General features: G+C 40.9%; 1 protein-coding gene across 3 annotated transcripts; it reads left to right on the top strand.

Annotated features, from left to right (window-relative positions):
* Positions 1 to 1,170: 1,170 nt before the first annotated feature.
* On the top strand, positions 1,171 to 26,986 carry Utx (Utx histone demethylase). Of its 3 annotated transcripts, XM_021344627.3 has the most exons (12): positions 1,172 to 1,402; positions 1,911 to 2,016; positions 3,435 to 3,543; positions 8,069 to 8,177; positions 20,643 to 20,950; positions 21,060 to 21,285; positions 21,374 to 21,631; positions 21,713 to 21,908; positions 22,126 to 22,185; positions 22,292 to 22,406; positions 23,942 to 24,092; positions 24,172 to 26,986. In XM_021344627.3, exons 1-12 carry the CDS (start codon positions 1,338 to 1,340, stop codon positions 25,700 to 25,702), a joined length of 3,234 nt encoding a protein of 1,077 aa, XP_021200302.3. In that variant the 5' UTR covers positions 1,172 to 1,337; the 3' UTR covers positions 25,703 to 26,986. The 3 variants fall into 3 exon arrangements, with proteins under 3 accessions (XP_063899597.1, XP_021200302.3, XP_063899598.1); XM_064043527.1 differs by lacking the exon at positions 22,126 to 22,185 and having other exon boundaries at positions 1,171 to 1,402; XM_064043528.1 differs by lacking the exons at positions 1,172 to 1,402; positions 1,911 to 2,016; positions 3,435 to 3,543; positions 8,069 to 8,177 and adding an exon at positions 8,892 to 9,172.
* The last annotated feature ends 340 nt before the right edge of the window (positions 26,987 to 27,326 follow it).

Below are 27,326 nucleotides of genomic sequence, written 5' to 3' on the forward strand. Positions count from 1 at the left end.
TAGGTAATAATGAATTATAGTTTTATTTATTTTTATCTCTTTTGGTTTTTATTTCGTTTGTTTCTTACATCTAGCATCCATATTCTCGTTTTGAATCCTCCATCTGCCACAGTGTTGCCAGATTGGGGGGATTCCCCCCAAATTTGGGGGTATTTTCTACCCGCGGGGGATTTTTTGGGGGGACAAATCCTTTGGGGGGATCAGCGGGGGGATTAAAAATTGGCTAGGAGGGAGTTGGAGGATTTTTCGAAAAAGTTTTATGACTGAACGTGACCAAATTACTCACTACTTAATTTGAACGCACCATAGAACCACGCACAAAAACATACACATATGGCATATGGCTTCAAAAATGCAGTTTTGTTGATAAAACTTACGGACATGTAAGCAAATTGGCATTAGGAATTTTGTCGTTGCCTTTTTCTTTCTAACGCGGTTGTGGAAAGAGCTTTCTCGCAAGTTGCGATTATTAGAGACATACTGAGAAACAGATTAGCCATCAACACAGCCTAATCTATTTTGAGGGTAAGACATTCAATGCCGGAAGGATGTGTTAATTTTAAAGTAACTTCAAAGATGCTTAAGAGATTTAACTCGGAGAAAATGTATGGAACTGCAGCCGACTACACAAGTAAGGATGCTGATCCAGTCATGGAAGCAAAATTGCTAAATTATTATAAATGGTTGTATTTAAATAAATATTTTTCTAATTACGGGGGGTTTTTTCTCAAAATACTAACATTTTGGGGGGATTTTGGGTGAGATTTGGGGAGAATGCTAGATCATCATCTGGCAACACTGATCTGCCATCTATATCTTAGATAGTGAGGTTCGTAATCGATTCCAATAATGCCAATGATTTCTTTAAAATTGTGACTGATTCCAAATAGCTCAGTGCATATGATTTGTGAATATCGTATTTAATTTGTTATTTTAGGGAGAAAAAACTACAGACATGAATTCTAATTTTGATCCTTTGGTACATGTATGCTACCGTAAAAATTGCACACTAGTAATAAAATTGTGTAAGTTTTTAAGCGAATTCTAATTGAATCATATTTGTTACTTGTATATAAAGTAAGTTTATTAGGGAATTATCAGTTTTGCTGATTAATAACAAAATCGATTAAGAATGCACATTCTGTCGACTGCTTAAAAACTGTCAGATTCTGTCTATCTGTCATTTTAATGATAATGTCACGTCACTAGTTTGTGTGTGTAACCGCGCCTTGTATGCGTGATATTATTTATAATTACTGTAATTCCTAACACTAAAATATGTTAATCGCTCTACATTTGTAATGTTCCTTCAGATTCCGGCTTAATATCTTGCAAAAATGGATGAAAAAGAAGAGTTGCATCTAACCTCTCAAGAGTTGCAAGTTTTGTCGGAACTTGACAGGTACGTAACAATAATTATAAAAGAGTTACAAATTAACGTATTTAGCATTAATCTGACTTTAAACTTAGCATTTATCGATTTTCAATTCATTAAAATGTGATTATTCAAGCGAAAAATTGTTGTATATGTGAGGAAATTTAAGAAAAACAAACATCATTAACAACTTGTTTCCCACTGTTTTTTTCATACAAGCTCAGATGCTTCTATCAATAAAACTCAGTCATTAAAATGTAGGCTGTGGATAGTGTAGCTTACTCAAAGTAATCAAAAGAAGTAAGTAAAAGAAAAGACTTAAAAGTTTTAGGTGCACTTTACACTGCACTTTGGCATATGAAACACACTCACTAGCTAGAAAGTAGATTATGACTGGAACAATAAAATTCTTGTTTGAATTATACTACTTTCGTGGTATAGTAGTGCAAATATTGCTGGTGTGTTTTGTACTGCTATTATGGTTCCATTTTACATAAACAAATATTGTATAACATGTATTATTTGTGCATTTCAGCCGGCAGTTTGGTTTCCTGAAGCTGCGAGGTACAGAACATGGCAGAACTCGAGCTCTTGTTCTCAAAGCTGTCAAGTATCTTGAGGGAATGCTCGTTCAAGTCAAGGTAAAGTTTTGTTATTGTTAACTATAAATATACCTTATTTATAACCTACTTGTACTCTAACTATGTATATGTCACCGTAAGATTACAAACATTGTTAGATTACAATCTATCTCGAGAGATTGTAAACTGTCGAATTATTGTGAACCGTAACATCTGATTGCAATTTAACGTATTATTTTTCGCTATATTATAATCTATCAATGTAAAGCGGTCAAATTGTCAACTGGCGCAGAACGGAATGCATCTTGCGCGCTGATTGGTAGAACGTAATGTGCCCCCGCCGCTCCGGCTTTCGCCATCTTGTTTGTTTATTTCGTTTGTTGTCGATTGTGTAAACAACTGTGTTTTCGTGATTATAAATTGATTTTCTGTTGAAAATAACTTATATCTTCAGAATTAGTTATATAAAAGTGTTGAGGATGTAAAATTTATCTGTGATTAACCAAAGTAAAGCAGTTTGAACGATAAACCAACATGGGAACAGAACGGCTGGTTGTGATTGGTCGATCTTACAAAAAGACTGACCAATCAGGGAGAGCTTTCGGACAGTTGACAATTTGACAATTTCTCATCGATAGATTATAATATAGCGAAAAATAATGCGTTAAATTGCAATCAGATGTTACGGTTCACAATAATTCGACCGTTTACAATCTCTCGAGATAGATTGTAATCTAACGATGTTTGTAATCTTACGGTGACATATATATTCGGTTCAGCTTTCAAACTAATCTTAGAGATGGAATAAATCTTGTGACAGATTGCCTCTTTTGGACTTCTGGCATATTGTCAAAAAGCCCAAAATGATGAATGCTCTATGGTTTTGCATAGTCTACTAGTAATTACATAGTAAGACTAATCTATGGACATAATCATGGCTAACATTGGGTGACTTACAAGTGTCTGTAAATCAATCATAAACTTATTCTGTAATATAAGATTTATGTCATCATATTACTATGTTTATTGAAACTGGATTTCCCATAGTAGACTGTAGTAACCCAGTAGGGGAAACGCTAGTAATTGCATTTTAAAGCTGAAGTTCCTAGTATATGTTCCTTTCTAACTGTTCTTAAGACAACAAGGCAGACAAAGTGTTCTCAAAACTAAATATATGTTACATTTTAAATTAATTTCTTTGAATACAAATAATTGAATTATGAACAATGAATATGAAAATTAGGAATAGTGAAGTTTGTTGTTGATCAGTAGTCATAATACACAATAATTGAAAATTGATTGATATGAATTGATGACAATAAAGTAGTTTGTTTTTTTTTTTTCTTAGCCCGTACTGGCAAAGGCCTCCCCATTTTGCCTCCACACCTCTCGATCTTTTGAGACCTCCCACCAATCAGGGTTGTAGTTAGTTATTCTGGAATGATCTATTTGTAATAAAAATTGTATTTTGTTACCAGGAGGAAGAAAGAGCATGTTCTCCGGGAGCCAGGAGGGACATCTGTATAGATCCTAAGACTTACTGCAAACTCGGACATTTTCATCTGTTGCTAGAAGATTATGCAAAAGGTTAGATAAAAAGGATTGCACCATAAAGATCTTATTTAAGAGTTGGTTTAACAGTGCCTTCACATCAGCGGAATATGTCGCGCATATCGGTTTTATACGTTACATTCCAGACGGCCAAATACCCGTCGTGCGGTTTTTAGGCGTCATCACTTGTACTGGTAGATGTCAATTGTTCGTTGTTATTCGATTCGCTCTTACACGTGCGACATCGGTACAACCTGAGCATCAATCAGTAAAATCCGCTAATATGGAAGTGCTGGTAGTACATATTATTATTCCTAAATGTTATATTCTACATATTTACCCAATCAACTGAAAGACGCTTAAACTCACTCAACGAGATTAGAATTTCTCTACTAGATCCAATCAGAAATGAGGGGATCAATGTAAGAACTTGAGTCACCAATATATCCAGGCGGCAGGCGGCCAGAAGCACGTCAGGCGACAATGGTCGGCCTTATAGCACAATGAAACGATGGGCGATGGGGCCGAAAGTTCTCAAGTGCATACTATGGACTAGCAAATACATCGTAGGGCGGACTCGAATTATCTAAAACGGGTCGCGGGCAGGCCGTTTCCGACCAGTGTTTTGGAAATCAAAGATAAGTCTATTATTTTCAGCAGTGTTAAGTTGATGTCTAGAACGCACATAAATATTTTTTTCCTCCTTTTAATTAGTCCTCCACACAGGTTGATAGAGTTAAAGCCACTTTCAAGAATTTTATTGCTGAAAAATAAAGAAACGATTTTCATGAGTGTTGCAAACATTTTGGTATTTTGCTTGAAACATAGTTCAATCTAATACATTTAAGGCTAGCTTAGCTAGGCTAATCAACCTGTCAATTAGCAATTAAGTTGTGTAAATATTTATGAACACCTGTGCCACTGTCTTTATTGCATTCTGCATAACTATTTCTTATCAGCTCTACCCGCTGTTTCACTGTTGTACTTGAACTACAACTTCCAGCACCCAGCAAAAACTAGATTAACATAATCTAAATTAAATCTAATCATAATCATAAGCTTCTTAAGCTATTAGTAAAAATCTTGTCAAAACAAGCCATTACAAAGCTCGGACAGAATACGCAGTTAAATATGTTAATAAAAAAATATATTGTTTCATAGAATATTGAGCACTTCCGTGTTCCAATGATAATTTACACACAATGGCGAAAAAATGACACTAACATAAGTCCCACTACTACAGTATACATAATATCAATTTTGTCATTAGCAAGAATTTTTAAACACATAGTTTATTGACAACAGACTCATTAATAGCATAGTGCAATCGTACGTCAAGACTTAAAGTCATCGTGTAAGACGCGTTTGCATAGCAGTAACATTTTATAGTCGCCGCACTGCTAACAGTAAAATGCACAGTTTATTACCAGTACCGCGGGGAGCGTTTATGTGCGTCTAGTTAACGGGTGAAATAATTGGCATGAGGAAGCCCTAACAGATATCGTTTGTACGCTCATTAGTGATCATTTTAGAAATCTATGCTTCTAATACAATAAAGAGGAAACATTTTTTTGATTGTTTGTTTGTTTGCCTTTACGGTAAAGGCTCCGAAGCTACTGAACCGATTAAAAAAACTCGCACTGAATAAATTAGGCTATCCATATTTTGTCCGGGTACGGGAACACATACCTAGATAGTAGAATATAAAGTTTACATAATTCTTGGTTTTTGATTAGATGATAATTATTGTATATAGCGGAACAGGTGCAAACTGTACGTAGGATATACTTAATGTTCTACTAATTTATGTACTTTTTGTTCGTTTTATTTTACTAGCGAACAAGTTGTTTTTTTTTCCTAATTGCCAATTTGCAATCATTCATTTAAGTATTTATTAATATTTTCAAAGCACCAATTTATCAAAGCAATCTTCTTTATGGACCGTGCAAAACGTTATTTATGAAAGAGTACAAGTATCATGAATACTGTATTGCAGCATTGACACAGTTTTATAACGAAACGAGGGAATCCTTCTCGGAATAAAAATGTGCAAATAAAAATAGAAGCAGTTGTAACCTTGAGTTCTTATTCAAAGAAAAGTTCAGCTTTTTCAGGAAAGCTTAGGTTGCCTGTACACGACGAAGTGGTTTTGGCGCCAATCGTAACTATGATTTTGTATGGTTTTCTTTGTTAGTAAATGGGGCTGTTTATTTTCAGTGATTCGAAACTTTTTCCATCAGTAAAACTTATTACATAATATAAAGCTGCTGTACCTCATTTATGTAAAGGATAACATAAATGAGGTGAAGTGTATTCGGCAATAATCATTAAGCGGCCTATTTATTAATCGTCTATCACCTATTTTGGTCTGCAATGTGTACAGCACACAAGGCACTTAGTTTTCGGTAAAGTTTCACAGTTGTAGTTCCAATTAAAAGTTCAACTTATTTTACTACAATAGAGTAGAGTTGTGGCATATTTTTGTAAGACTTAGCCGAACTTTACCGCAAGGAATGTTACAAAATAGGATTGGGAACGGTTGGAATGGAGAAAAAAAGGAAAAGTATGTTCAATAAATCGTGACGGAACAGGAAAATTTAAAAAATCGCTATGTAGGTATCTCGCAAGCAGCTTTTCGTCATTATCGTCATAATTATATGCTTCTTTCCTTCTGCTTTGTTTGTTGTATATTTTATTCACGCAGTTGTATCATAGAATAATTTTAGAGTCTTAAGGTTGGTATTTCCACACAAATAAACCATATACCGAAAATGTGATTTCCCAGCTTACGACAAATGTGTATCTGTTTTCCTCAAGTTTCTGTGGATTTTACAGAATACAATCTTATTTTATTTAATACTTAGCAAATTATTATTACTGACGTAACCTTCCTCGTCACATTTGGTTATCAGTCTTTCGTGCGAATTGAGATTATAAAATATTAATAATTTAATTTAATTAATTCACAAAATGCGTCATACATACATTCATGATGTCATATAAATTTATTTCTATATTTGACTATCACACGGTCGTTGATTAATAATATTAAACAAATTAAATTGTCCTTATTCTCTTCCGCTTGAAATATAGGATAAGCTTATCGAGAAAAATCCCACATGTATTGCTCATGAATCAGAATAAAATCATCACGTTGGATGTTCCGCATCTTAATAATAGATGGCGCTGTGAGTATCTTTGTTGCATATTTATATTGAAAACCAGAAATGGTATTGTTCCTCGGTACTCTATCTCGAAATTTTTGACTAGGTAGATATGAGTTTCAGTTCTAATTACTTTTAAATATTACATTTAGTAAAAAAAAAAACAATGTTCTTAACTTACGCAGACCCCTGCGCATCCCTCAAGAATCGAATTCGTTATTACCTACTACCACCGCTTGTTACCGCAAATGTCGCGTTTTCTTTTCAAAAATTAACATGGCCAATACAAATATGGCACAAATCCGTCCACAGGACTTCAGCTGAGAAGCTTTTAAAGGACTCGGAACTTCTCACAAAACCAGTTTCTTTAAAAACTATAACATTGTGCACGGGCGGGTGACTTTTATTGACAAGTATTGTTTTAGTACTAAATATTTTTTTCGAAGAGAATTTTAATTGTATGACAGTTAAAATTTAACTGTGGATAATTTAAACGTAATTGTAAAGGGTGGTTCAATCTTCCGTTTCGCATTTTATTAGGGTTGGTCATGGCCTTTTTGCTGTACAGGAAATCTTTTGTTTGGAAAAAGCATTGTTTCAAATTTCTTCTAGGGACAACAAATATGTAAGCGGAAGACAAAGGAGTAAATACTCCAAACCATTCACTAGATTTTTTGCTTTAGTTGATAGCCGGTTTATGGGAGGTTTACTTCAAAGTTAAAAGTCATTTATTATTTTTAAAACATAGCTATGTAAACCCTTATTAATATTACTTAAAAATATAGATACTATTGACAGACTTTTTTTTGGTTCACTGTAGCTACAAAGACGTAGGAAGAAAAACCAGGACACTGTAACATAATAATTCATTTTTTAATGGTGTACTAAGTGTACTTTATAGTACTTTTTATTTCAATTTTATCTGTAACACAATAAACACCTTTAAAAATAATTGGTAGCCCCATTAGACGATAGAAAATACTGCCAGCTGCTCACTTTATAAGGGCGTAACTTAAGTATAGGAAAGGCAGATGGGTTAAGTCCGAGACGGTATTAAAAATACCAGGTTGAAATGTCAAATAAATTGCGTAACCCTGATGAAAGAACATTATAAGGGCTGAAACCGGTCCCGCTTGACATTGATTCCTAAAGAGAATGTATGGGGATGTAAATCTTGAATGGAAAAAGGATGTGTCTTGTTTCGGACACGACGTTCGTCAAATTTCCGTGAATTCGGGATCGTCACGTTTGAGACACCTTTGGAGCATGATTTACATGTTATTGTTACCGTGTGATAATTGTCCTAATTTTTGGGTGTTAGGTGCTTTTGAGCGAAATGACAAATGATTACAGTAAATAACAAAAATGCATGTAATTTATGTAATGTTTTGTTTCAGCAATGTCAGCGTATCAAAAGTTCTACGCTCTGGAGCTGGATAACTGGAAGGACCCATTGTTCCTGTACGGACTGGGGCTCTGTTACTACCACTACAACGCTTTTGAATGGTAAGTGCGTTGTTTTTATTCGATGACCAATTAAACATTAATTTAAAAGTTAAATAAAACAAGTTCTCAAGATTTTGCTAATTTGCGGATATTGTTGCGGAATCCTGATCAAGATTCTCTGGTTTTAAAAATCATCGAAAATATCAAAAGTCGTCTATCAGATCAGTCTGAATTTTTCAATGTTTCTTTCAGAAACTTTAATTTTAATGTTTTAATAATTCCATTGTTCCATACATTGGGTTCTTATACGTGAAATGTGTTTTTTTTTGTCAACATTAACACAAAGCTTTCATTGATGATATAGTAATTTCTTAATTCGATAAAGCTATCAATGTTTACCACAGGTACTGCTGACAAATATTTAAGCCATTCCAATTTATAAATAAACTTTTCCAAATGTGCGTCAATGATACGAATCTTGTTTAGAAAAAAAGTATGTTATGTAAATAGGAATGTTAACGAGCTTTCCGTGTTTCGTTTCATCACATACCGGACGACGGTCGCGCTTCGGGAATATATCTAAGTTGAACAATAATTTCGGTCGGAGCAAAAGCACTGCAAGCTGGCTGTGGCCCGTCATGTCGACATCGTGATTCGTGATTCACCGGACGTAGGACGAGCGCGCACCGCGGCGCGCGGGGAGCCGCGCTAGGGCCGGCGCGGGCGGGCTGCGCGAGGGGCGCAGGGCGCGGGCCGCGGCGGCGCGCGGCGCGGGACGCGGGACGGTGCACGCTGCAGCGCGAGGTCGTCGTTCGCTCGCTCGCGTCGCGTTCTGCCAGTCGGGAGCGGGATGCGGTGACGTAAACTGCATCGGCGCGGGCCGCGACACCGTAGTGTAGGACGGGACGTATCGTGTTCGTATGTACCGTGTGCGTGCTGAACCACCCTGTGTGACCGTGTGCTTGTGCTGTTCTCGCTGACGACGTCTCCGCTCTTCACTACGTGGGCCGCTGCGGCCGCACCGGACACCAAAGGTTCCGAAGATCCCCGAAATGGTGAGTGCGGTCGAAGCTCCCAACTCGCGGTTTGTTTACGTCGGCCCTCATGCCGGCTCTCTCTCTCCACCTGCCGCCCGTATCCCTGCGTCGCGTTCGCACGTGACTCTTTCTATTGTGTTTTGTTTCCGAAATGCAGACACCAACGTCTACGGCTCCGGACCAGCCCCGACGAGAGGTTGCGTTTTTGTTCGTTTGAATGGTTTTTGCATGTTTTTTGTAGTGTTTTCGCAGGTAGCTGTTGGATGCAATTCTCCTCATTCATCTCAGAATTCGTAGCTCCAATTGGACGGCAACAAGAAGGGTAAACGGAACGATGGGGGTGGTCAGTGCGTGCGTTTGCTAACGCTAGTAAATAATGAGTGTGCTGCCGCGCCGCATAAAATGTAGGTCGGTGGAGTGTGGCCGCAACAGTGCCGCACGCGATGCCTCGCCTCACCTCACCCTACACCAGGCCATTGCTAAGCCATTGTATACATTGCCAAGAACTCATCAATCAATTGCCATTGCGTACCAACATGATATCGACTCTCAATTTTGTTTAAATAACTTTGATCCCAGGCTGCTCATGGCGCATTGTTTTGAGTTTGGCTGACCTGGGACTTAAGCATACCTAATAACTAGAAGATCCAACAATTTTTATTAAAAGTTGTATGGAGTAACAGTTACATAGAGTTTGGCCCAATTCTCTATTTACCTTGAAGTCACAACGTGATGAGTAAGCCTTCATTACCGCATTGTAGAATTGAAGAAATGATTTATACAGGGAAACCTGTGACTCATGATCATGACTACTGACTAGAATACATTGTCCGATTGCTATATCAGGAAGAATTCGCGCACTTTTGTCTTACGTCATTCGTCAATGGACCGGTAGTAGCGACAATGCTCGGATATTTAATGAGGCAACCTAGGATGTACTAGCGTGCAATACTTATACACATAAGAAATCCCACTGATAACTGGGTTTGTCTGCTTGACGAACTTAATTAAAATTTCCTTGTAAGCGAGTTGTCACTTCAACATGGAATTCCAATTTTACTTTATCCGGTAATTCAGTTCAAAACCGCAGTATCCTCTATCTTACATATAAAATAAATAACATGGTTGTTGAAGAATAAAGAGTTCAGTAAACTGCTGACAAAACATTCATTTATATGTATTCAAGCAGAAAAGTCAGGATTACGCAAAAAATTCAAAGTTTACGTACATATCTTCGATATCTAGTTACTGGGTTTTTATCTCATTCATCAGCGGTATCGTAATAGTTATCACGAATCATATTGGCTATCAGTCGCGGACCGGTCTGCGCATTATCTACGCAACGCCGCTAACCGCTTCCAGTATAACGGTATTCCACTCTCTGGAGTCCTCCAGCGACTAGACTTGCTAGGCCCGTTTCGTAAACTTGTTCATCGATATGCTCGCCTAGTCCTTTTTTGTCGACTTCAGGAAGTGATTGTGTTAATTTTAAACGAATCAAAGTTTTGCGCACGTTTGATGACACTTTTGGCTCACTAATTTCCAATGCCTCAATGCCGTTCACAGTTTTAATCAGGTTGTCGTGAATCTGATTATAGTCTAGATTTGTCTACGAAGCGAAGTTAAAAGAAAATTTTGGACAGTGGACTAGGCTTAATACAGACCTAGGAAAATGGCAACAGGCTGGTAGCTGATTTAGAATCAGCAGAAGCAGTTTGGTGGGACTTGCAAGTCTTAGTTAGCAGTCTTCGCTTCTCCAATATTGAACTTGGTTGTACTGGTAAATCAACTTCTTGAAAATATTCATGCTGGAAGGATGATTTTTGATTGAAGCATTAAGCAACATGAATTTTATTAAGTCATGGGAAATATTTTAAATGGGCACATTAGTAACCAAATACGGTCTGAGAACAAAATTGCACTGCGTAGAGTAGACCATGAATTAATTTTAAATAAAATCAAGATGTTTTTGTTTCTTCCGAGGGCGAATTTATCATTCATTTATTCTTGGATATTTTGAAATACTCTATTTGATATCATCGAATAGTAGATGCGTTTCCTGCTCATAATGTTGAAACAATTTATAAAGGAATACAAAGTGCGCTGGGTTCTTGAAGTAGATGGCAAAGGAAACACACATAAATGAATTACATAATGTATGGAATGGAAGTCAGCTGCTAGGTAATGTCAGAGTCGTAGCTAGGTAATGTCAGGTCGTTTAGTATCGATTGTGATGTGGTAATGAAGGCTATGTAATTGTTAGAGCAGCTTGCGGTGGCGCGTGCCGGGCAGGTGCCTGCCGGCTGCTACCACACCTGTCACGACATCAGCTGCTCCTTGAACTAGTTATTATTGTTTAGCTACTCACCACTGTCCCTCTGCACACATAAAGAACTTCAGTTTCTTTTTGTTATTACTTAACTGTCACGTCACCGCAATCGTTTTAACAGTATTAATAGCATTTTAATGTACACGTGTCGCACGAACATCGCATCGCTGGGAATTCAATGACATATTAGCGCAGATAAAAATGCTTGACCAGTACAAAGTCATATCCACGGGTCATATCACTACAAACATGGAACGAATTAGCAACTGTAGTAAGGCTGAGCGTAACTCTGCTGATAATGTTGTTGTTTTACTACTCATTTCGTAGTAAATAAACAGTCTGTGCGTAGAAAGCGATAAAATTTCTCGACATGTTCGCCTGCTCGCTAGTTTGCACAGTAATTGCATTCGGTAGTTAATTTCACCATTACCGACAAACTTCCCCGGTAGTTCGGACCATATCCTGTGCTCAGAGAGGATTTCACCTAAAATGTATTACATAGTTGGTTAGAAACGGAGCTAGGTGAAGTCAGTACATGAGACTTACGTACATATAGGATAGTTTTAGCAAAGAGGAAGTCTTATTAGGGCCAGTTGTACAGTGCCGGTGGCAAGCGCGGACGGCGTATACCGGTTGAATGCATGATGAATATTGTTTTCTTGCATTTGAGTTACACATTGAAGTCATAACAGCTGATGGCATTTCAAATTCAAGTATGATTCTTATTTATGTATTCGTTCCTTTCAGTCGAGTTGTTAAAATTAAAATAATGTATTGGTATAAATAAAACATAATAACAGGTGACCTGAAGGTTTCTTCAATTGGATATTTTATATTGTTTATTATATCCTGAAATACATCCAGTATAATTTGCTTCTTTCAATGTTATTATTTAATGATCATTTCAAACATAGGTACTCAGGCATAACAACACGTGAAAATTATTACGTCAAAACGACGTGTTATTATTATTCGTACATAATCTGATGTGGGAGTCTGCGTGGTTTGTTGAATGCCGCCTAGCAACAACATAGCGGAGAAACCGGAATTCGACAACGTTTCTCAGCGAGTAGTATTATGTGAAGTTACTGCCAAAGAAAATAGCGGTACATGCATATAGTTTTATCTATGTAAATTGGCTCGCAACAGGACTAACAAGTATTAGGTGCGCAGTAGAGAACGCGGTCTCCGACCCTAGGCTACGAGTGCATCTAAGCTGTTTTAGAGATGTGCGGGCGGGGCGTGTTCCTCGCCCTTCGCCCCGCATCGTGCGCCGCGTCACGTACGCACGGGCCCTTTCACGCAGGGAGGGTACCTCTTGCGAGGGGCCGCGCGCGCACCGACATCGACAAACTGACTATCGAGTTGCCGAAAACCGTATGCATTATTAGCTTTCCCCCTTCACCCATCCCTATCCGGGCCCTACCGCCCGTCCGTCCTTCCCGATTTGGGCTCCAAGCGCCTCGACACCCTGTCCCCCACTGCCACCCTTGCGGCGGGACCGACTTTTCGTCTAAAGTAAGATCGTGATACGCCCTTTGCTCGTGACGTAGCGTTAAGTCTATTTTTTTTTATCTAGGTCACGGCTCAGAGTTAAGAGCAGGGTGAATGTAGTGATGTCGGCGCGCGGTCGTCGACACTAACGGATCGCTATTTATACCTGGTGCGTAGTGCACCGGAACTCGCTCACTGCACTCGCTGCATCCGCGCCGTCCGCGCCACCCGCCTCCGCCCTGTCAATGACCCCGTCACCACGAACATTCATTTCTAAATCACACTGCCCAACTAAACTAAACATTCCGCCCCAAAAACCGTCCAAATTATCTCGCATATACAGCCCGATCGATGTCTAAACCTTCATAGTTGTCTCACAATAGTCGTAGGACTCGTAGGGCGAGCGTTGCGAAAGGTTCTGTAGCAAGCGGGTGCCCTTCGGCTTTGTTTAAGTTACGTAAGTAGACCCACCCACATCTGTAGGGCAACCACCCACGCAGGGCATGAACTGTGTCAAGCAGCCTGTCCTAGTTTCTACTATCACAACAGTTTTTAGGGCCCTGCAGCTAGCTGGAATATAGGTTTTACCCCTTTTGTTCAACTTTATAATCATGTGCCATGGCTCTATGTTGTTATATCAAACGTTTTGTTTCATGAGAATTATCAAAATGAAATTCTCCTTCATTAAAACACTGTTGATCAAAGGTTGCTTTAAAAATAATAACCATTAAATCTTCAATTTTAACACCAGGCAATCAACCGAGTTGTGGTAATTATTCTGTTAAATACCAGGATAAGATTTAGCTATAAAATTTTTACTTGCTAGTTAGTGGAAAATAATTATGCCCGCGGGTTATTTTTACCCAGTAACAAAAAAATAAAATTCCATCAATTTATAAGGATAAAGTTTGATTAAATACATCGTGTACCAATGATAGCCAATTCAGTAAATTTGAGTGTGTAACTGTGCGTCGTTGCTGGGTCCGCGTAAATTCACAATCTCCGCGAGCGATGTCCGCGATGGAATTTCCGCGAAAAAAGTCATACGTCACATCAGAGCACGTCACGGCAGCGGGCGGGCCGCGTAACGTCACGCCAAGCAAGGCCGCGGCTGAGTAAGCACCACTATAAGCTTTTTGTTTACACCACCACTGACTAATATGGTCGTGTGATGTAATAACACATACCAATGCCCTAATAAACTCCTTTTGGCAAATCACTGCTCTATATTTACTTACAAAAATCAGTTAAGTAAATGCTTTGGGTGCCTGATAAATATTAAGATGTTTCCAGACAAACGTTACAAAAACGCTGTGGTAACGATTCTCAGTAGTTTTCATTTTAACTCATTTTCCGAGTATTTCGGACAGCCCGGCTGTCACTAAATATGTCGATCACGTATAGTAAATGATGATTCGCGTGAACGAACGTGCGTTACGTAAATGACTTGCGTACATCACACTTGGCATATTGTTAACAGATAACAACTGTGAATTGGGTTTATTAACGTCAACAATATTTGTGGATGACTTGCTGTGTGGTAGTATTTCATGCGTAGTCTTTGCAGACACGTTGAAAAGTAGCTTCGGAATTTTCACCGTTATTTATTCCAAGATAATATTGGAAAACATTTTAAATACTTTATTGTCCCAAATGCCATGCTTGTTTTTCTTCCATATTACATGAAGCAATTAAACTAATAAAGCAGTTTTGGATAAAGTATAAAGCTTTAAAAAAAGTAACTTATTTGCAACCAAAAGGAAAAGAATTCTGTACACACAGCTCTATCTTTTAACACCAATAGTGGTACATTACTACACAGATACCATTAAATGATTTTGTTTTATCACGATGAATCATCTATAATATGTATAATGTACCTTTGAACTTTCTAAACTTTCCCATCGTATTGAATTTCTAGAAAAAAATCTATGTATGCTTTACATGATATATTTCGTGAATCATAATGAACATGGCATCTCTGATGTTGAAACCGAGTTACAAGTATGCATGCTTCTCCAAATGCGGTTGATGTTGGATTTTAAATTTGTCAATTTGAAATAGAATACCCACATGTTTAGTACAACCATGTTCATCATCATTCTTAGTTTCTTTACCTTGATCATAAGCAACAACTGTATTTCTACAGACACGAACTGTATTTGTATGTAGATATTCTAGAAATAACATGTTATACTCACACGCATACGAGCATGCATAATTATCGAGCAGTCGAGCTATTCTCACGGATGTCGATCTGTACTTACAATTTAGCCGTCACTTTGTACGCACAATGGGCATTAGAATTAGAAAGCGCCCGGTGACCGCAAAAAGGTAGCATTCGAAAGGGCTCGGAGCTTGCAAGATTGTGTTACGTCACCATAGAGCGATCACCAATGTTCCCCCTATGCCACGCAGCCACGCTACGGAGGGCTCGTCGTCTAATGTACATCGTGCGTGTCGACGTCAATTCCACTAAGCACGTATGTGCTAGTGCCCTCGCTTTTGTCCGATGAAAAATCTATGACGTCGCCAAAGCTTAAAAATTTAGTTCTCAAAGGGTTCAACCCTTCTAAACTGTAATGTTAGGGATGGGGCACATTTTTAATTCTGCTGCATGTAAATATGTATTGTAGTTGTAAGAACACTTGTGAGCTGCGTGAATCGTATAGGGTAGTTATCAAGGGCACTCCGCCGTTTGTAATGTAATAATAGTGCAGAATGTTCTGTTCTTTTTGTGTTAGGGGAAGCTTGCTTTGCATGTTGTGAGTGCGCATCAGATTCGAGTTTTAAAACAGAATACTTTGGCTAAATGTTTAATTCATTATTTATGGAAACAATGAGTAGAATTTCAGTAAGCATGGTAACATATTGATTGTTATTATGATCTATAGGTTAAGTAGAAACAGCTGACTTATATCATGAGCTATTATTGTGTATTACAGCATGTGCAAATAAAGCATAAGAGTTGAGTAGTCGAGTAGAACCTGTTCAATAATGAAGTCGCATAATTTTGCTGAGCCACGAACATCTGATTTTATGGACGTGCTGAATATCAAGTACACGAGCTGTGCGTGTGTGCGTGAGCCTGAGTAAGTCGCGATGTGCAGCTGTGAAGCCGGCTCACTTCCGCGTCCATATGTGTCGTATCTGTTTATTTATAAATGAAAAGCAAAGTACATTAAACGAGCACTTGTATAGCGTTGCAAATCCACTATCGTTGCAATTGCAACATTATCCGTAACCAGTCGTGGCCTCTGTCGCACTAACAATGTGCCTGTTAATAATTATAATTAGTCGCTAAAACGGTAAAAGTATACTTTTATGAACACATTCCACGTTATGGACGGATTATTGCGCAGTCGTCGGGGATGTGGATGAAGACTCATTGACATAAAATGTTAATCCTAAATATCGTAATGAGCTTCATGCGTTTCGCATGGGAGTCTTGGTCATGTTTGCGTACTTACAATACTCATGGGTAGTCAGAGTGTGCTCACAAGAATATAAATTGCGAACATAATGTAATAATATTTTAACCGCTGGCTTAGGTCTCAGGTACCGTACGCGTAGCCTCTAACTGCCTTCTTCGAAACTACCTTGTACAGTACGGCATGGAATAACAGGCTTATCTCTATCTATAGAATATTGCTTTACGTTAGGTTTAGCATTGAAATCGATAATGTGGCTTTTAATATTACAGTTGTTATCGAGAAGTAAACCTTATTTCGTCATCCGGTGTTTAAACGTCAAGTTTCTATTTGATGTCTGGTAACAGTCTGGTTCACTTAAAAGTTTGATAGACGGGCGGAATTCTCGCTAGCTCCACTTTATACACTTCCAAACAAATATCGTTGAATTGAATTTTCTCGCCTGTAAATACACACGACCCACATTTTCATTTGGCCTTAGAATAAAATAGAATGGGATATGAATTGCTCCCAAGTTTATGAGCACTCAATTTCAATTCTGTATAGTGTAGTGAATTGCGCCGTTACTGAAAATAGCCGGCACATATCTGAAATATCGCGTTCATGAGATCATTTGTGAGTAGGTAACCCACTGAATGTGTATAAGTGATATCGAATGGGACGAAAGTGGGTCAACTGGCATGACGTCAGCGATAAACGAGCCCTCGTTCATTATCAATTATGTGCATGGCGGCACGTACATTCCCCAATCTAGCTAAACTTGTGCCCTAGCAGACATAAACCTTGATATCGCAACAGTAGTACTGCACGCCATCATGTCGCCAGATGCCTTTCGAAACGTTCCAACCGCAGAATAGTACACCAACGACCTGTGGTACCAAGTAATTGTCACATAATATAAACTTCAGAAGGACCTTATTACAGTAGCAGTTCTGAATATCGCCCGCCAGCTGTATGCTACATGCAATCAAAATACCATTGTGTTTGCAAACTATTGAACGAAAGTTATCCTCCAATCAGTGGGGCGTGGCGTTATTGTACTTATGTATAATTCATCAGGTGTGCCATCTGCTATGAAGGAAGTAATAAAATCTTGCATGTGTTCATAATACATACTTACTGAACGCACTGTAGTCGTAGGACCTTCACTACGATATCTAGTTATATAGTGCACACATAGATGCATTTTGTATTGCATTCTGTTGCCGTGGAGCCAAGGTCGTGATGCAATAAGTACAATCAGGTGAATTATACGTTCATGTTGAATGCATCAGATGATTGCATCACTTGGGAAGTATTTGTATTAAATATTTATTTCGTAGTTTTAAATGTTTACAGGTGCCTTTGGCCAAGTGGAACCTGAATCCGTGTCTTTTTGTCTCAACAGCATGTCTCACGCTACAGAACAATTACGTTTTCTCCATAATCGAGAATTTTCTCAATTTTTATCTGCCATGTACTCAAATACTTTATTATCGTATGTTGTAATCTCAACCTCTTAGCCTTCTCTCGCCCGTCTTAGTCACAGTAATTGCGTAATTGATAATTTCCGGTTGTAATCAGGATCGCACAAGTGTATGACTTTGACCTTATTTCTCAGCACCACGTGTGCCTATTGAATCTTGAGCATCCCTCGTTAAATAGGTTTATTATTGTGCGCCTGTTCCCCGAGGTCGGCTGTTCCGTGGGAAAGCATTGCGAGTTCATTATGTGCAGCCGGATCACGTGTCGCGACCGCGACGCACCTAGCGACTGCTTACTTCAGTTACGTAAAGTGAGTGCTATGACGACCGACGAATGAACTCTATAAATAGCGGTCGATCCGTCCTTGAGCCGCCGCGACTGTGCAGAACTAGGTCAAGCCGAGCTGCCTCATGCCAGTGTCCTCTCCCCGCGCCCATCAGCACACCCCCGGCAGCATGCTCGCTGTTCACTGAGTCGCCAAACACCTCGAATACCACACACATACCATGCTTCCTGGTTTCTACATCTTTTAGTTTTGCTTTTGTGCAGGAATAGCCGCGGACGTCAGTGAACAAAACTGTTGCTGTGCGTTATGGTTTGATACTTGTTGAAAGTTTCTTTATGGCAGCTCTAAAACCAAACATTGAACGTAAAACCTTACCAGATGTTTGTTCATCCAGTAAATTAAAATTTTCATTTGAATAGAGCAAGAATTTTGTTTGTATAAGTAGGGTTGCATACAATTCCCTTACCTGAGTGAACTGATAATGGCCAAGGTTGGGCCCGGGCAGGTAGCGAACCGGATTATAATCGATCCAGTCGTTTACTCAGGATATTTATTTTTCCATACCGTCATGTGGTTCATGTATTATTGTATAAATATAAACAGATGTTCAGATGAGAAATCGGGAAAGCTATAAAAAGCGTGGATATATTGTGCTCGCACGCGATTTTTCATGGTTAGCTATTGGATATCTAATAAATGTACACTTGAAGTCATGTTTATTAAATGAACTAAACGAAATGTTTATAATTGAGTAGAGCAAATTATAAGTGAGTTATATATAGTATAGTAATAAATAAAAACACATATGTACCGCATGATATTGGTAGTTATCAGCACATTGGCTTTTCGTACTTGTACAAACGCTAAATATCAATATTGTTATCGTGACAGTCGTATACATGTCATAGTATCGTAGCGCGTGGGTGGGTGTGAAGTAGTGAACCATAAACCTAGTCGCCGATATCGCACAAAGACCAACGCGTTATCTTTGTATAGGGGCATATTGGGCACTCGCTGCCCTGTTATACAATGCCTTATCTTTTACTTACAGGGACACGAAAATCAACTTATTGTATGAAGTGAAATAAAATTCTACTAGCATAATTTTAAATTGTTGTTGAAATGTTAATTTGTCACTAATTAACATTTTTTTACGATATCCGTCCACGAAACTTATCCAATCAAGGTCGCAGTGTGATGTAATTGTTAATTGGTTTATTACGTAGGAAGCGACCTGATAATACACAATTGAAGTCAGAATGTAAAATTATTTAAATGGCTTTGTCGTAGCAGCTCTACGTACTATTAATTATTTTCTTCTGAATTTTGTATTACACATTGTACACAAGGTGTTTCGATGTACATGTGAATTTGACCGTTGCGTGCTATCCCACAATCATAGCTAATTCCAAGGAACAATGAACGTGAATAAGCACCTATGAAATATAGTTTTATTATGTATGTCGAGCATCGCCAGCGGCGACACGGCCGGTGAAAGCTCTCTAAGGCCCACTACATGACGAAGACGTGTGTGTGCGTATAATCGTCATTTAATTTTAGTCTCGGGCTTTGGGGTGAACTCGCACAGCACCTGTCTCGCTCCTTTGTTTCGGCTCCCAAATGTCAGCGGAGGTCATCTAAATACAGGCGTTATAGGCATCGGTTTCGGACGACGATCGCTGTCTAGACGTTGTGTTGCATCGTCCGATCGATTGCACGACCGAGCCTCAGACGGTCATCGACCCCGCGGGCGCATCGGTGACGTTACGCTCCGGTGATGCGCTCTTCAATAACCTTACGGATATTATGCTTCAATTCCGTGTTTTATATCTTAGGCACCGTGTCTTGGTCGCATTCTTCATTTTCTTGTATTCGTTGAAACACATTTCACGCGCGTTTTTTGTATGCTCATTCCAATTTCCACAATAGCTCTGCAGGTACCATTATAGATGTATTTCTAAACCAGAGATAAGGAGATCTTTTCATTGAACCCATAATACGTGATACGAAAAAAGTAGAACGCTTTGAATGTATACGGATAGATTTAAAGAAAAAAGTTGGAAAAAACCAGCATTGTCGTTTCATCCGTTCACTTCAAAACTTTTCTAAAGGTCTTTTGAGAAATTATTTCACAAAAAGTGAAATTTAAACTCCGCATTACGTTTATGTTCTGTTGTTTGGTATCGGTGTACACAGAGCTGTTATGATAACTGTGCTCATTCTTTATACTATTATTTACAATTCGTCTGACCTTGTATGCCAGCCAAGTTCAGGCTGTAACTTTGACATTGTTTTCTAGTCGGTCGGCAGAAAACAAAGTCCTTTGTGCGACTTTTAAGATGTAAACGATTCAATTTATTGCTTGCAATCTTTTGTTTTCTATGTTGACTTGACAGGATTCTGTTGAACAATAGTCCGCAATAAAATCCTTGTTCCCCTTCATAATATTGCTGGCGAGGGTTTGGTAAACGTTTTTAATGGCAGGGCGACAAAGGCGTTGCAAATGGCACTGTACGTGTCGCCGGGGTTCACCCGCGCGGCGGACGCGCACCTGCGGCTGGCGCTCATGTTCAAGGCGCGGAGGCACTGGGCCGTCGCCGCCGTGCACTTCAGGCGCGCGCGCCTGGCGCCGCACCAGGACGCCACCTTCACCCGCCTCGAGCTCAGCTTCCACGCCGCGCACTTACTTGAAGCCAGAGGACTCAGGAAAGCCGCCAGAGACGCTTACGAACGGTTACTGAAAGAGCCGCAGTTGTCCTCCACATTAAAAGCGGATGTCTGCAGACAGTTAGGTGAGTTAACATCCTGGCACTGCATTTTTGATAAAACGTCTTACTCATTACATCGTCGTACTTATTACATATTACAAGTAGTGCTAACCATCATTTCACGATTGTGTAGGATGGTTATACCATCGCTGCGTGTCACTGGGCGAGCCGGCAGCCCGCGCGCGCGCCGCTATCTGGTGCCTGCAGCGCGCGGTGGCTGCAGAGCCCGAGTCAGGCGCCGGCTTGTACCTGCTGGGGCGATGCTTCGCGGCGCAGGGGAAAGTGCACGACGCCTTCATAGCTTATAGGAATTCAGTAGAAAAGTCCGAAGGAAATGCTGACACATGGTGTTCAATAGGGTAAGAATTTATCGTTAGTCATTCATTAAAACTTTCGCCTCTAGATTTTTCGCATTTTCTCTAACGGTTCTTTAACTTTTTTGTACAGAGTTTTATATCAGCAACAAAACCAGCCTATGGACGCGCTACAAGCGTACATTTGCGCGGTGCAACTAGACAAGGGTCATTCAGCGGCGTGGACGAACCTGGGCAGTTTGTATGAGAGTTGTCAGATGCCCAGGGACGCGTTCGCATGTTACACTAATGGAGGAGCGGCTGCGACCGCGTCACACTCCGCGCTAAGACAGAGGCTGGCCTTCTTGAGAGCACATCTCGCTCATGCACCTATGCCTTCTGTTACTGGAAAGTAAGTTCATCACACACTTTTATTGATGAAATAATAAGCAAAGATGTTAAGACAATTTCTAATGTGACACCTTTGTCGCAGACGTCGTCAGCTCCCATCAATCGAGGAAGCGTGGAACTTGCCCATATCCGCGGAGATGTCTTCCCGGGCACCCAAGTCAGCGCCGCCGCCGTACCCCGGCAAGAGGCCGGAGGAACCGCCGCCGCTCACACAGCACCAACTACAGACTCTGCAGTACCTACAGAAGAACTCCAACAACCTCACGCCGCAGCAACAAGTACTTAACTAATGCTCTAAGTATTAGACGTTTTGAAATACATACCTGAGTATGATGTTGCTAAGGAGTTAGCCTATCTTCACTGTTACTTCCATTGTAGTGACTACCAAAAGAAACCGTCACTTAGTTCTATGTCTGCTAATGTGAATTGTCATATAGCTTAAATTAATTCAATCGTACTACGACATTGTAGTAACGATCATATATTCTTTTTCAGACATTGATGCAGCAACTACTGACGCAGTATCGACAAGCTCAGGCTGCGAGAGCGCGTGCGGTTTGTACTAACTTTAATTCCCCTTTTATCGGCGGCAGGTGTAACCACAATCGTAGGGTTTTTGAACTATTTCGTTCGTGATGATAATGTGTTGTTTGCGTTGCAGGTGACGAAAAGCGAAGGTAACGCCACCGGCGGCGACAGCGCCGAGTCGCTCGCCGAAGATCTGCTGAAGAGATTCTCAGATACGCAGCCTGAAGTTAAGAAGGAGCCTGTTAGCAGTAAGTACATTTTAGAATTTAGACATATATAGGATTTTACTAGCTGGTTTTCTCTCATTAAAGGATTTACGACATCTAGGGCAGATTATTTAATTGGGCTATGAACAGATGAATAGTGCAACAGATGTCGAAAGAAACGGAGACTATAAAAAAAAATATGAATTTTACGTCCATTTGACAGTATCACCTGATATCTCCACAGGTGTTATGCCAACATTCATGAATTATTTTCCCCAAATACAATGAACGGATATCTTTTCAACTTAAATAAGGAACGACACAAAATAAGGGAGAATGAATGCGATTCTAAAATGGGAACCCAAAAACAAACTCGGGCTTCATTTTTAGGATCGTAGCTTCTACCTGCGCTGTCTAATCTGCACAAAAAATATTCGCCAGGAACCGCACATCTGTTAAAAGCCCCGAATTCGCCTAAGCTCCGACAGCGATTATACTACATCTTTAAGTTATTACGAAAGAATATGAGTATAATACCGGTGGCTAAACGTTCCGCGGACAAAGACGTGCAAAAGCTCGCAATTCACAAAAGACTCGGCTCGTCTTACCATTAGTTCCTTTGTTGTACCTCACAACATCAATGCTTTAATAAAGGAAATGCATTACTGTTTTTGTTCCGGAAAATAGAAAATAACTGAGTTCTCGTTGTTGTATGAGTTTTATTTAATGGCAATTTGTGGAAACGAAACCTCATTTCGTCCAGTGATGAATATTGTTGAGAACATTTAGAGTAAAAGGTATAAATTCGAAGCAATAATAAAGTGATTGTGTGTGCCTTGATGCTTCGTCGTTTTACAATCGTTAAATGCGTTTATGGACTTCAAACTTATTATTTAGTGCATGCAGAAAATTAAATTCGTGCATAGTATAAACTCGTTAAACATTTGAATACTTGTTTTTTATGAGTAAATGATCAATGTCAATGTCACTATAATTTTTCAAATGATTTATAATTTCTTCGCTTTCCAATCTGTATTGAGAATTTCATGAACTAAATATGAAGACGAAGAATAAAAACAGAAGTTAGTGTAAATATTTTTTGGTATAATTTTAAAGTTTTTATTAACTATCCTGTCGTTTTGAATGGATCAGAGTGTAGGGCATTAAAAATTCGTATAGGCGTTGAAGCTCATGTACGTGCTTCAACAAACAATAAATTGATATCTACTTGTTTGAGCAATGTCGGCCTAGAGCTGTATCTTTTGCTCGTAGGCGAAACCGAGCGTATTCGCGAAACAAAATCCGCTAGTGTCAACCGCTCTTAGGTCATTGGAAAGTAGAATCCCCAGCTTCCTTTGCCAGATTTTCTAACTACGATTTTATAATTGAACATTTTTATTAGGCGTTCTTAATCACAGAAAATTTTATGATACAGACATTAAAATTGCGCCAATCTACGTTATAGTTTTCTACTATGTGACCATGGTTGCGTTCGTATTAGACTGCGCCTGGCATACACCATAAAACATTTAAAAAATGTTATGAAAAGTGGTGTTCAATAAGTTGTTTATTTTCAGCGGATAATGCGAGCAGTGCCGGCAGTAGTAACGAGGCCGTGCTGGGAGGCCGCCAGCCCGTCGTGAAGCTGGAGCCGCTCAAGACAGACCCGCTCAAGCCAGTCACCTACCACATCGGCATGAGCTCCAAGCAGATATTGGATGCTTGCAAGTAAGTTTCTTTCGCATATTTCTCCTTTTTTAGGCTACCTCATGCTTTGCAAGTTACTAACGACGTGTTTGTTCGTCAGGGACAACGCAGGGCCACCTACAGCGTGGTCGGTGCTGGGTGACGGGTGCGGGCCGCCCGAGCCGCCCGCCGTGCCGCCGCCGCGCCTCTCGCCCGAGCAGCTGGCGCCGCCCGCGCCCTTCGTCTACGTCGAGTCCAAGCGCGACGCCTTCTCGCCACAGCTACAAGATTTCTGCCTAAAACACCCCATCGCTGTTGTTCGCGGCCTCACCGCAGCGCTCAAGCTCGACCTGGGGCTGTTCTCCACCAAGACTCTGGTGGAGGCGTGGCCCGACCACGCCGTGGAGGTGCGCACGCAGCTCATGCAGTCCGCCGACGAGAACTGGGACCCCACCGGGCGCAGGCGCGTGTGGGCATGCGCCTCGCACCGCTCGCACACCACCGTGCGCAAGTACGCGCAGTACCAGGCCGGCTCCTTCCAGGAGTCCCTGCGCGAGGAGCGCGAGCGCGGCGGCACGGCGGCCGCGGCCGGCGGCGGCGCGCTGTCCGACTCGGACGGCCGCGAGTCGGGCTCGGGGCCCGTCAAGCGGCGCCGCGCCGCGCGCATGCTGCGCTTCGGCACCAACGTCGATCTCTCTGACGAGCGCAAGTGGCGCCCGCAGCTCACTGAGCTACAAAAGTTGCCAGCATTTGCTCGTGTCGCATCGGCCGCCAACATGCTGTCGCACGTGGGTCACGTGATCCTGGGCATGAACACAGTCCAGCTATACATGAAAGTGCCCGGTAGCCGCACGCCCGGCCACCAAGAGAACAACAATTTCTGTTCCATCAATATTAACATCGGTCCTGGCGACTGCGAGTGGTTCGGAGTACCGGACGCCTATTGGGGTGGTGTTCGCGATCTTTGCGAGAGACACGGTCTATCGTACTTGCACGGTTCGTGGTGGCCGGATCCAGAGGAGTTACGTGCGCACGGTGTTCCCGTGTACCGGTTCACTCAGCGGCCGGGAGACCTCGTGTGGGTAAACGCGGGATGCGTGCACTGGGTGCAGGCCACCGGCTGGTGCAACAACATCGCGTGGAACGTGGGTCCGCTGACCGCGCGCCAGTACTCGCTGGCGCTGGAGCGCTACGAGTGGAACAAGGTGCAGAACTTCAAGTCGATCGTGCCGATGGTGCACCTGACGTGGAACCTGGCGCGCAACATCCGCGTGTCGGACCCGCGCCTGCACCGCGCCATGCGCACGTGCCTGCTGCAGACGCTGCGCGCGGCGGCGGGCACGCTGGCGGCGGTGCGGGCGCGTGGTGTGCCGGTGCGCTTCCACGGGCGCGCGCGCGGCGAGGCGTCGCACTACTGCGGCGCGTGCGAGCGCGAGGTGTGGCACGCGCTGCTGGTGCGCGAGCACGAGCGCCGCCACGTGGTGCACTGCCTGGCCTGCGCGCGCCGCGCCGAGCCCACGCTGGCCGGCTTCCTGTGCCTGGAGGAGCACCACGTGGACGAGCTGGCGCAGGTGTACGACGCCTTCACGCTGCACCGGCCCGCGCCCGCCGCGCCGCCCGCGCCGCCCTCGCTGGTGCCCATCCCCGACTGAGCGTCGCCGTCACGTCACTGCGGTAGGTTCACTTCTCCGAACTTCGTCGCGCCCGCACCGAGCGACGACGGCGTACCTGTATTTATTTTGTGTGCGAGTGTATGATAATTTGGTTCTTATGACCAGGTATTTTTTTTATATATCGAGGTTACGTTTCCGTACGAATGAGAAAATGCACGACTCGAATGGATCCCCTTGTTTAGACCCAGTATTAGATGCTAGCTAATTCCGATGACTTATACCTAGGTAATTATTGACGACGGTGTCATTGTTGACCAACTAAAATTTGTAACAGATGCACGTGATCTATTTTTACTAAGATGCACCTGAATATAATAAAATTGTTGTACGATGACGACTTGGTGAAATATTTTTGCAGATGAATGTAATTTTGTAATACGGAAACTTATACAGTTTACACGCTCCTCGATCACTTTTGTAATTGTGCGAGATATTTGATATAAGAAGTCAATTGTCGGCAACGAGTAGCCGATGTTTAGAATGTACGTATAATGTTATCGGCGCGGCCGGCGCGGGTTACGATAAGGTAGAGAGTAGCTAGCAGTGTTGCACAGGGCGGCCGGCCGCTGGCTCTCAACTGCTCACGTGTTCACCATCATATAAATGTGTTATTTTTGTATAGAGGCGTATTTATTTATTTTTATCGTACTGTGACTTTAGTTTGATTTTTAGACAGTCTTAGCGAATAGTAGTTTTAAGTATAATTGCACGGCGGGAGACCCTACGTTTTAGTAGGGCCTGGAGAATAGTGCTGCGATGTCCCAAAGAATGTTATAATGTACTTGTGTAGGCAAATGGAAATTGTATGATCAATTTATTGACATTTCTTGAATATTTCTGACACATTTGGGATCTGACATGGAAAATTATTTTATTTTAGCAAGTTGACTTATTATTATTTGATGAAATTGGACTGTATTAAAATTAAGCATAATTAAAATGTTGTTTCTTGGATTGATGTAAAGTAGGATGGATTAGGCTAGTAAGCTCGGGTTGGCAGTAAAGCAGGACAACTCTCCTCTGACACTTGTCTGTTTGTTGTTTATCTTGGAGTTTTATTGATGTGTTGTGACATTTCACGTTGAATATTAATTTGTAAGTGTCAGAGGTGAGTTAAGGGGTAGATGATATGGGAGTTTTGGTCGGATTATGTATAGCGAAGCCGAAATATGTATAAGTACCTAATAATAACATCACTGCCATGTATGACCTTACTGTTTATACTGTAAATTACATTTTTAATAAAGAAATTTAAGTATGAAACATGTTTTATTTGTTGCAATTTTATTTGTACCCAAACACCCGAGTCTTGAAAAGATAACCTGCACGCAACCTCATTGACATTGGTCTCTTCACTTCTTAACATCATACAGAAGTACATAATAAAGTATATAAGGAATTACTTAAGGGGAAAACATAAGGAAGTTTATAAGGAAGTATACAAGGGGAATACATAAACTATATTAAGAAGTACATAAGGGGAGTAAATAAGGAAGAATATAAAGGGAGTATATAATCCTACTTATATTATAAATGTGAAAGTTTGTGAGAATGTATGGATGTATGTTTGTTATTCAATCACGCAAAAACGTTTGGACCGATT

Source organism: Helicoverpa armigera, chromosome 3 (genome assembly GCF_030705265.1).
Source record: "Helicoverpa armigera isolate CAAS_96S chromosome 3, ASM3070526v1, whole genome shotgun sequence".
In the NCBI taxonomy this organism is placed as follows: domain Eukaryota; kingdom Metazoa; phylum Arthropoda; class Insecta; order Lepidoptera; family Noctuidae; genus Helicoverpa; species Helicoverpa armigera.

Excerpts from the sequence above, each read along its gene's own strand:
- Utx (XM_021344627.3), top strand. The coding sequence starts at position 1,338 with ATGGATGAAAAAGAAGAGTTGCATCTAACCTCTCAAGAGTTGCAAGTT. Across the intron at positions 1,403-1,910 it reads GTTTTGTCGGAACTTGACAG|CCGGCAGTTTGGTTTCCTGA; the intron begins GTACGTAACAAT and ends TGTGCATTTCAG. Across the intron at positions 24,093-24,171 it reads CAGATATTGGATGCTTGCAA|GGACAACGCAGGGCCACCTA; the intron begins GTAAGTTTCTTT and ends TTTGTTCGTCAG.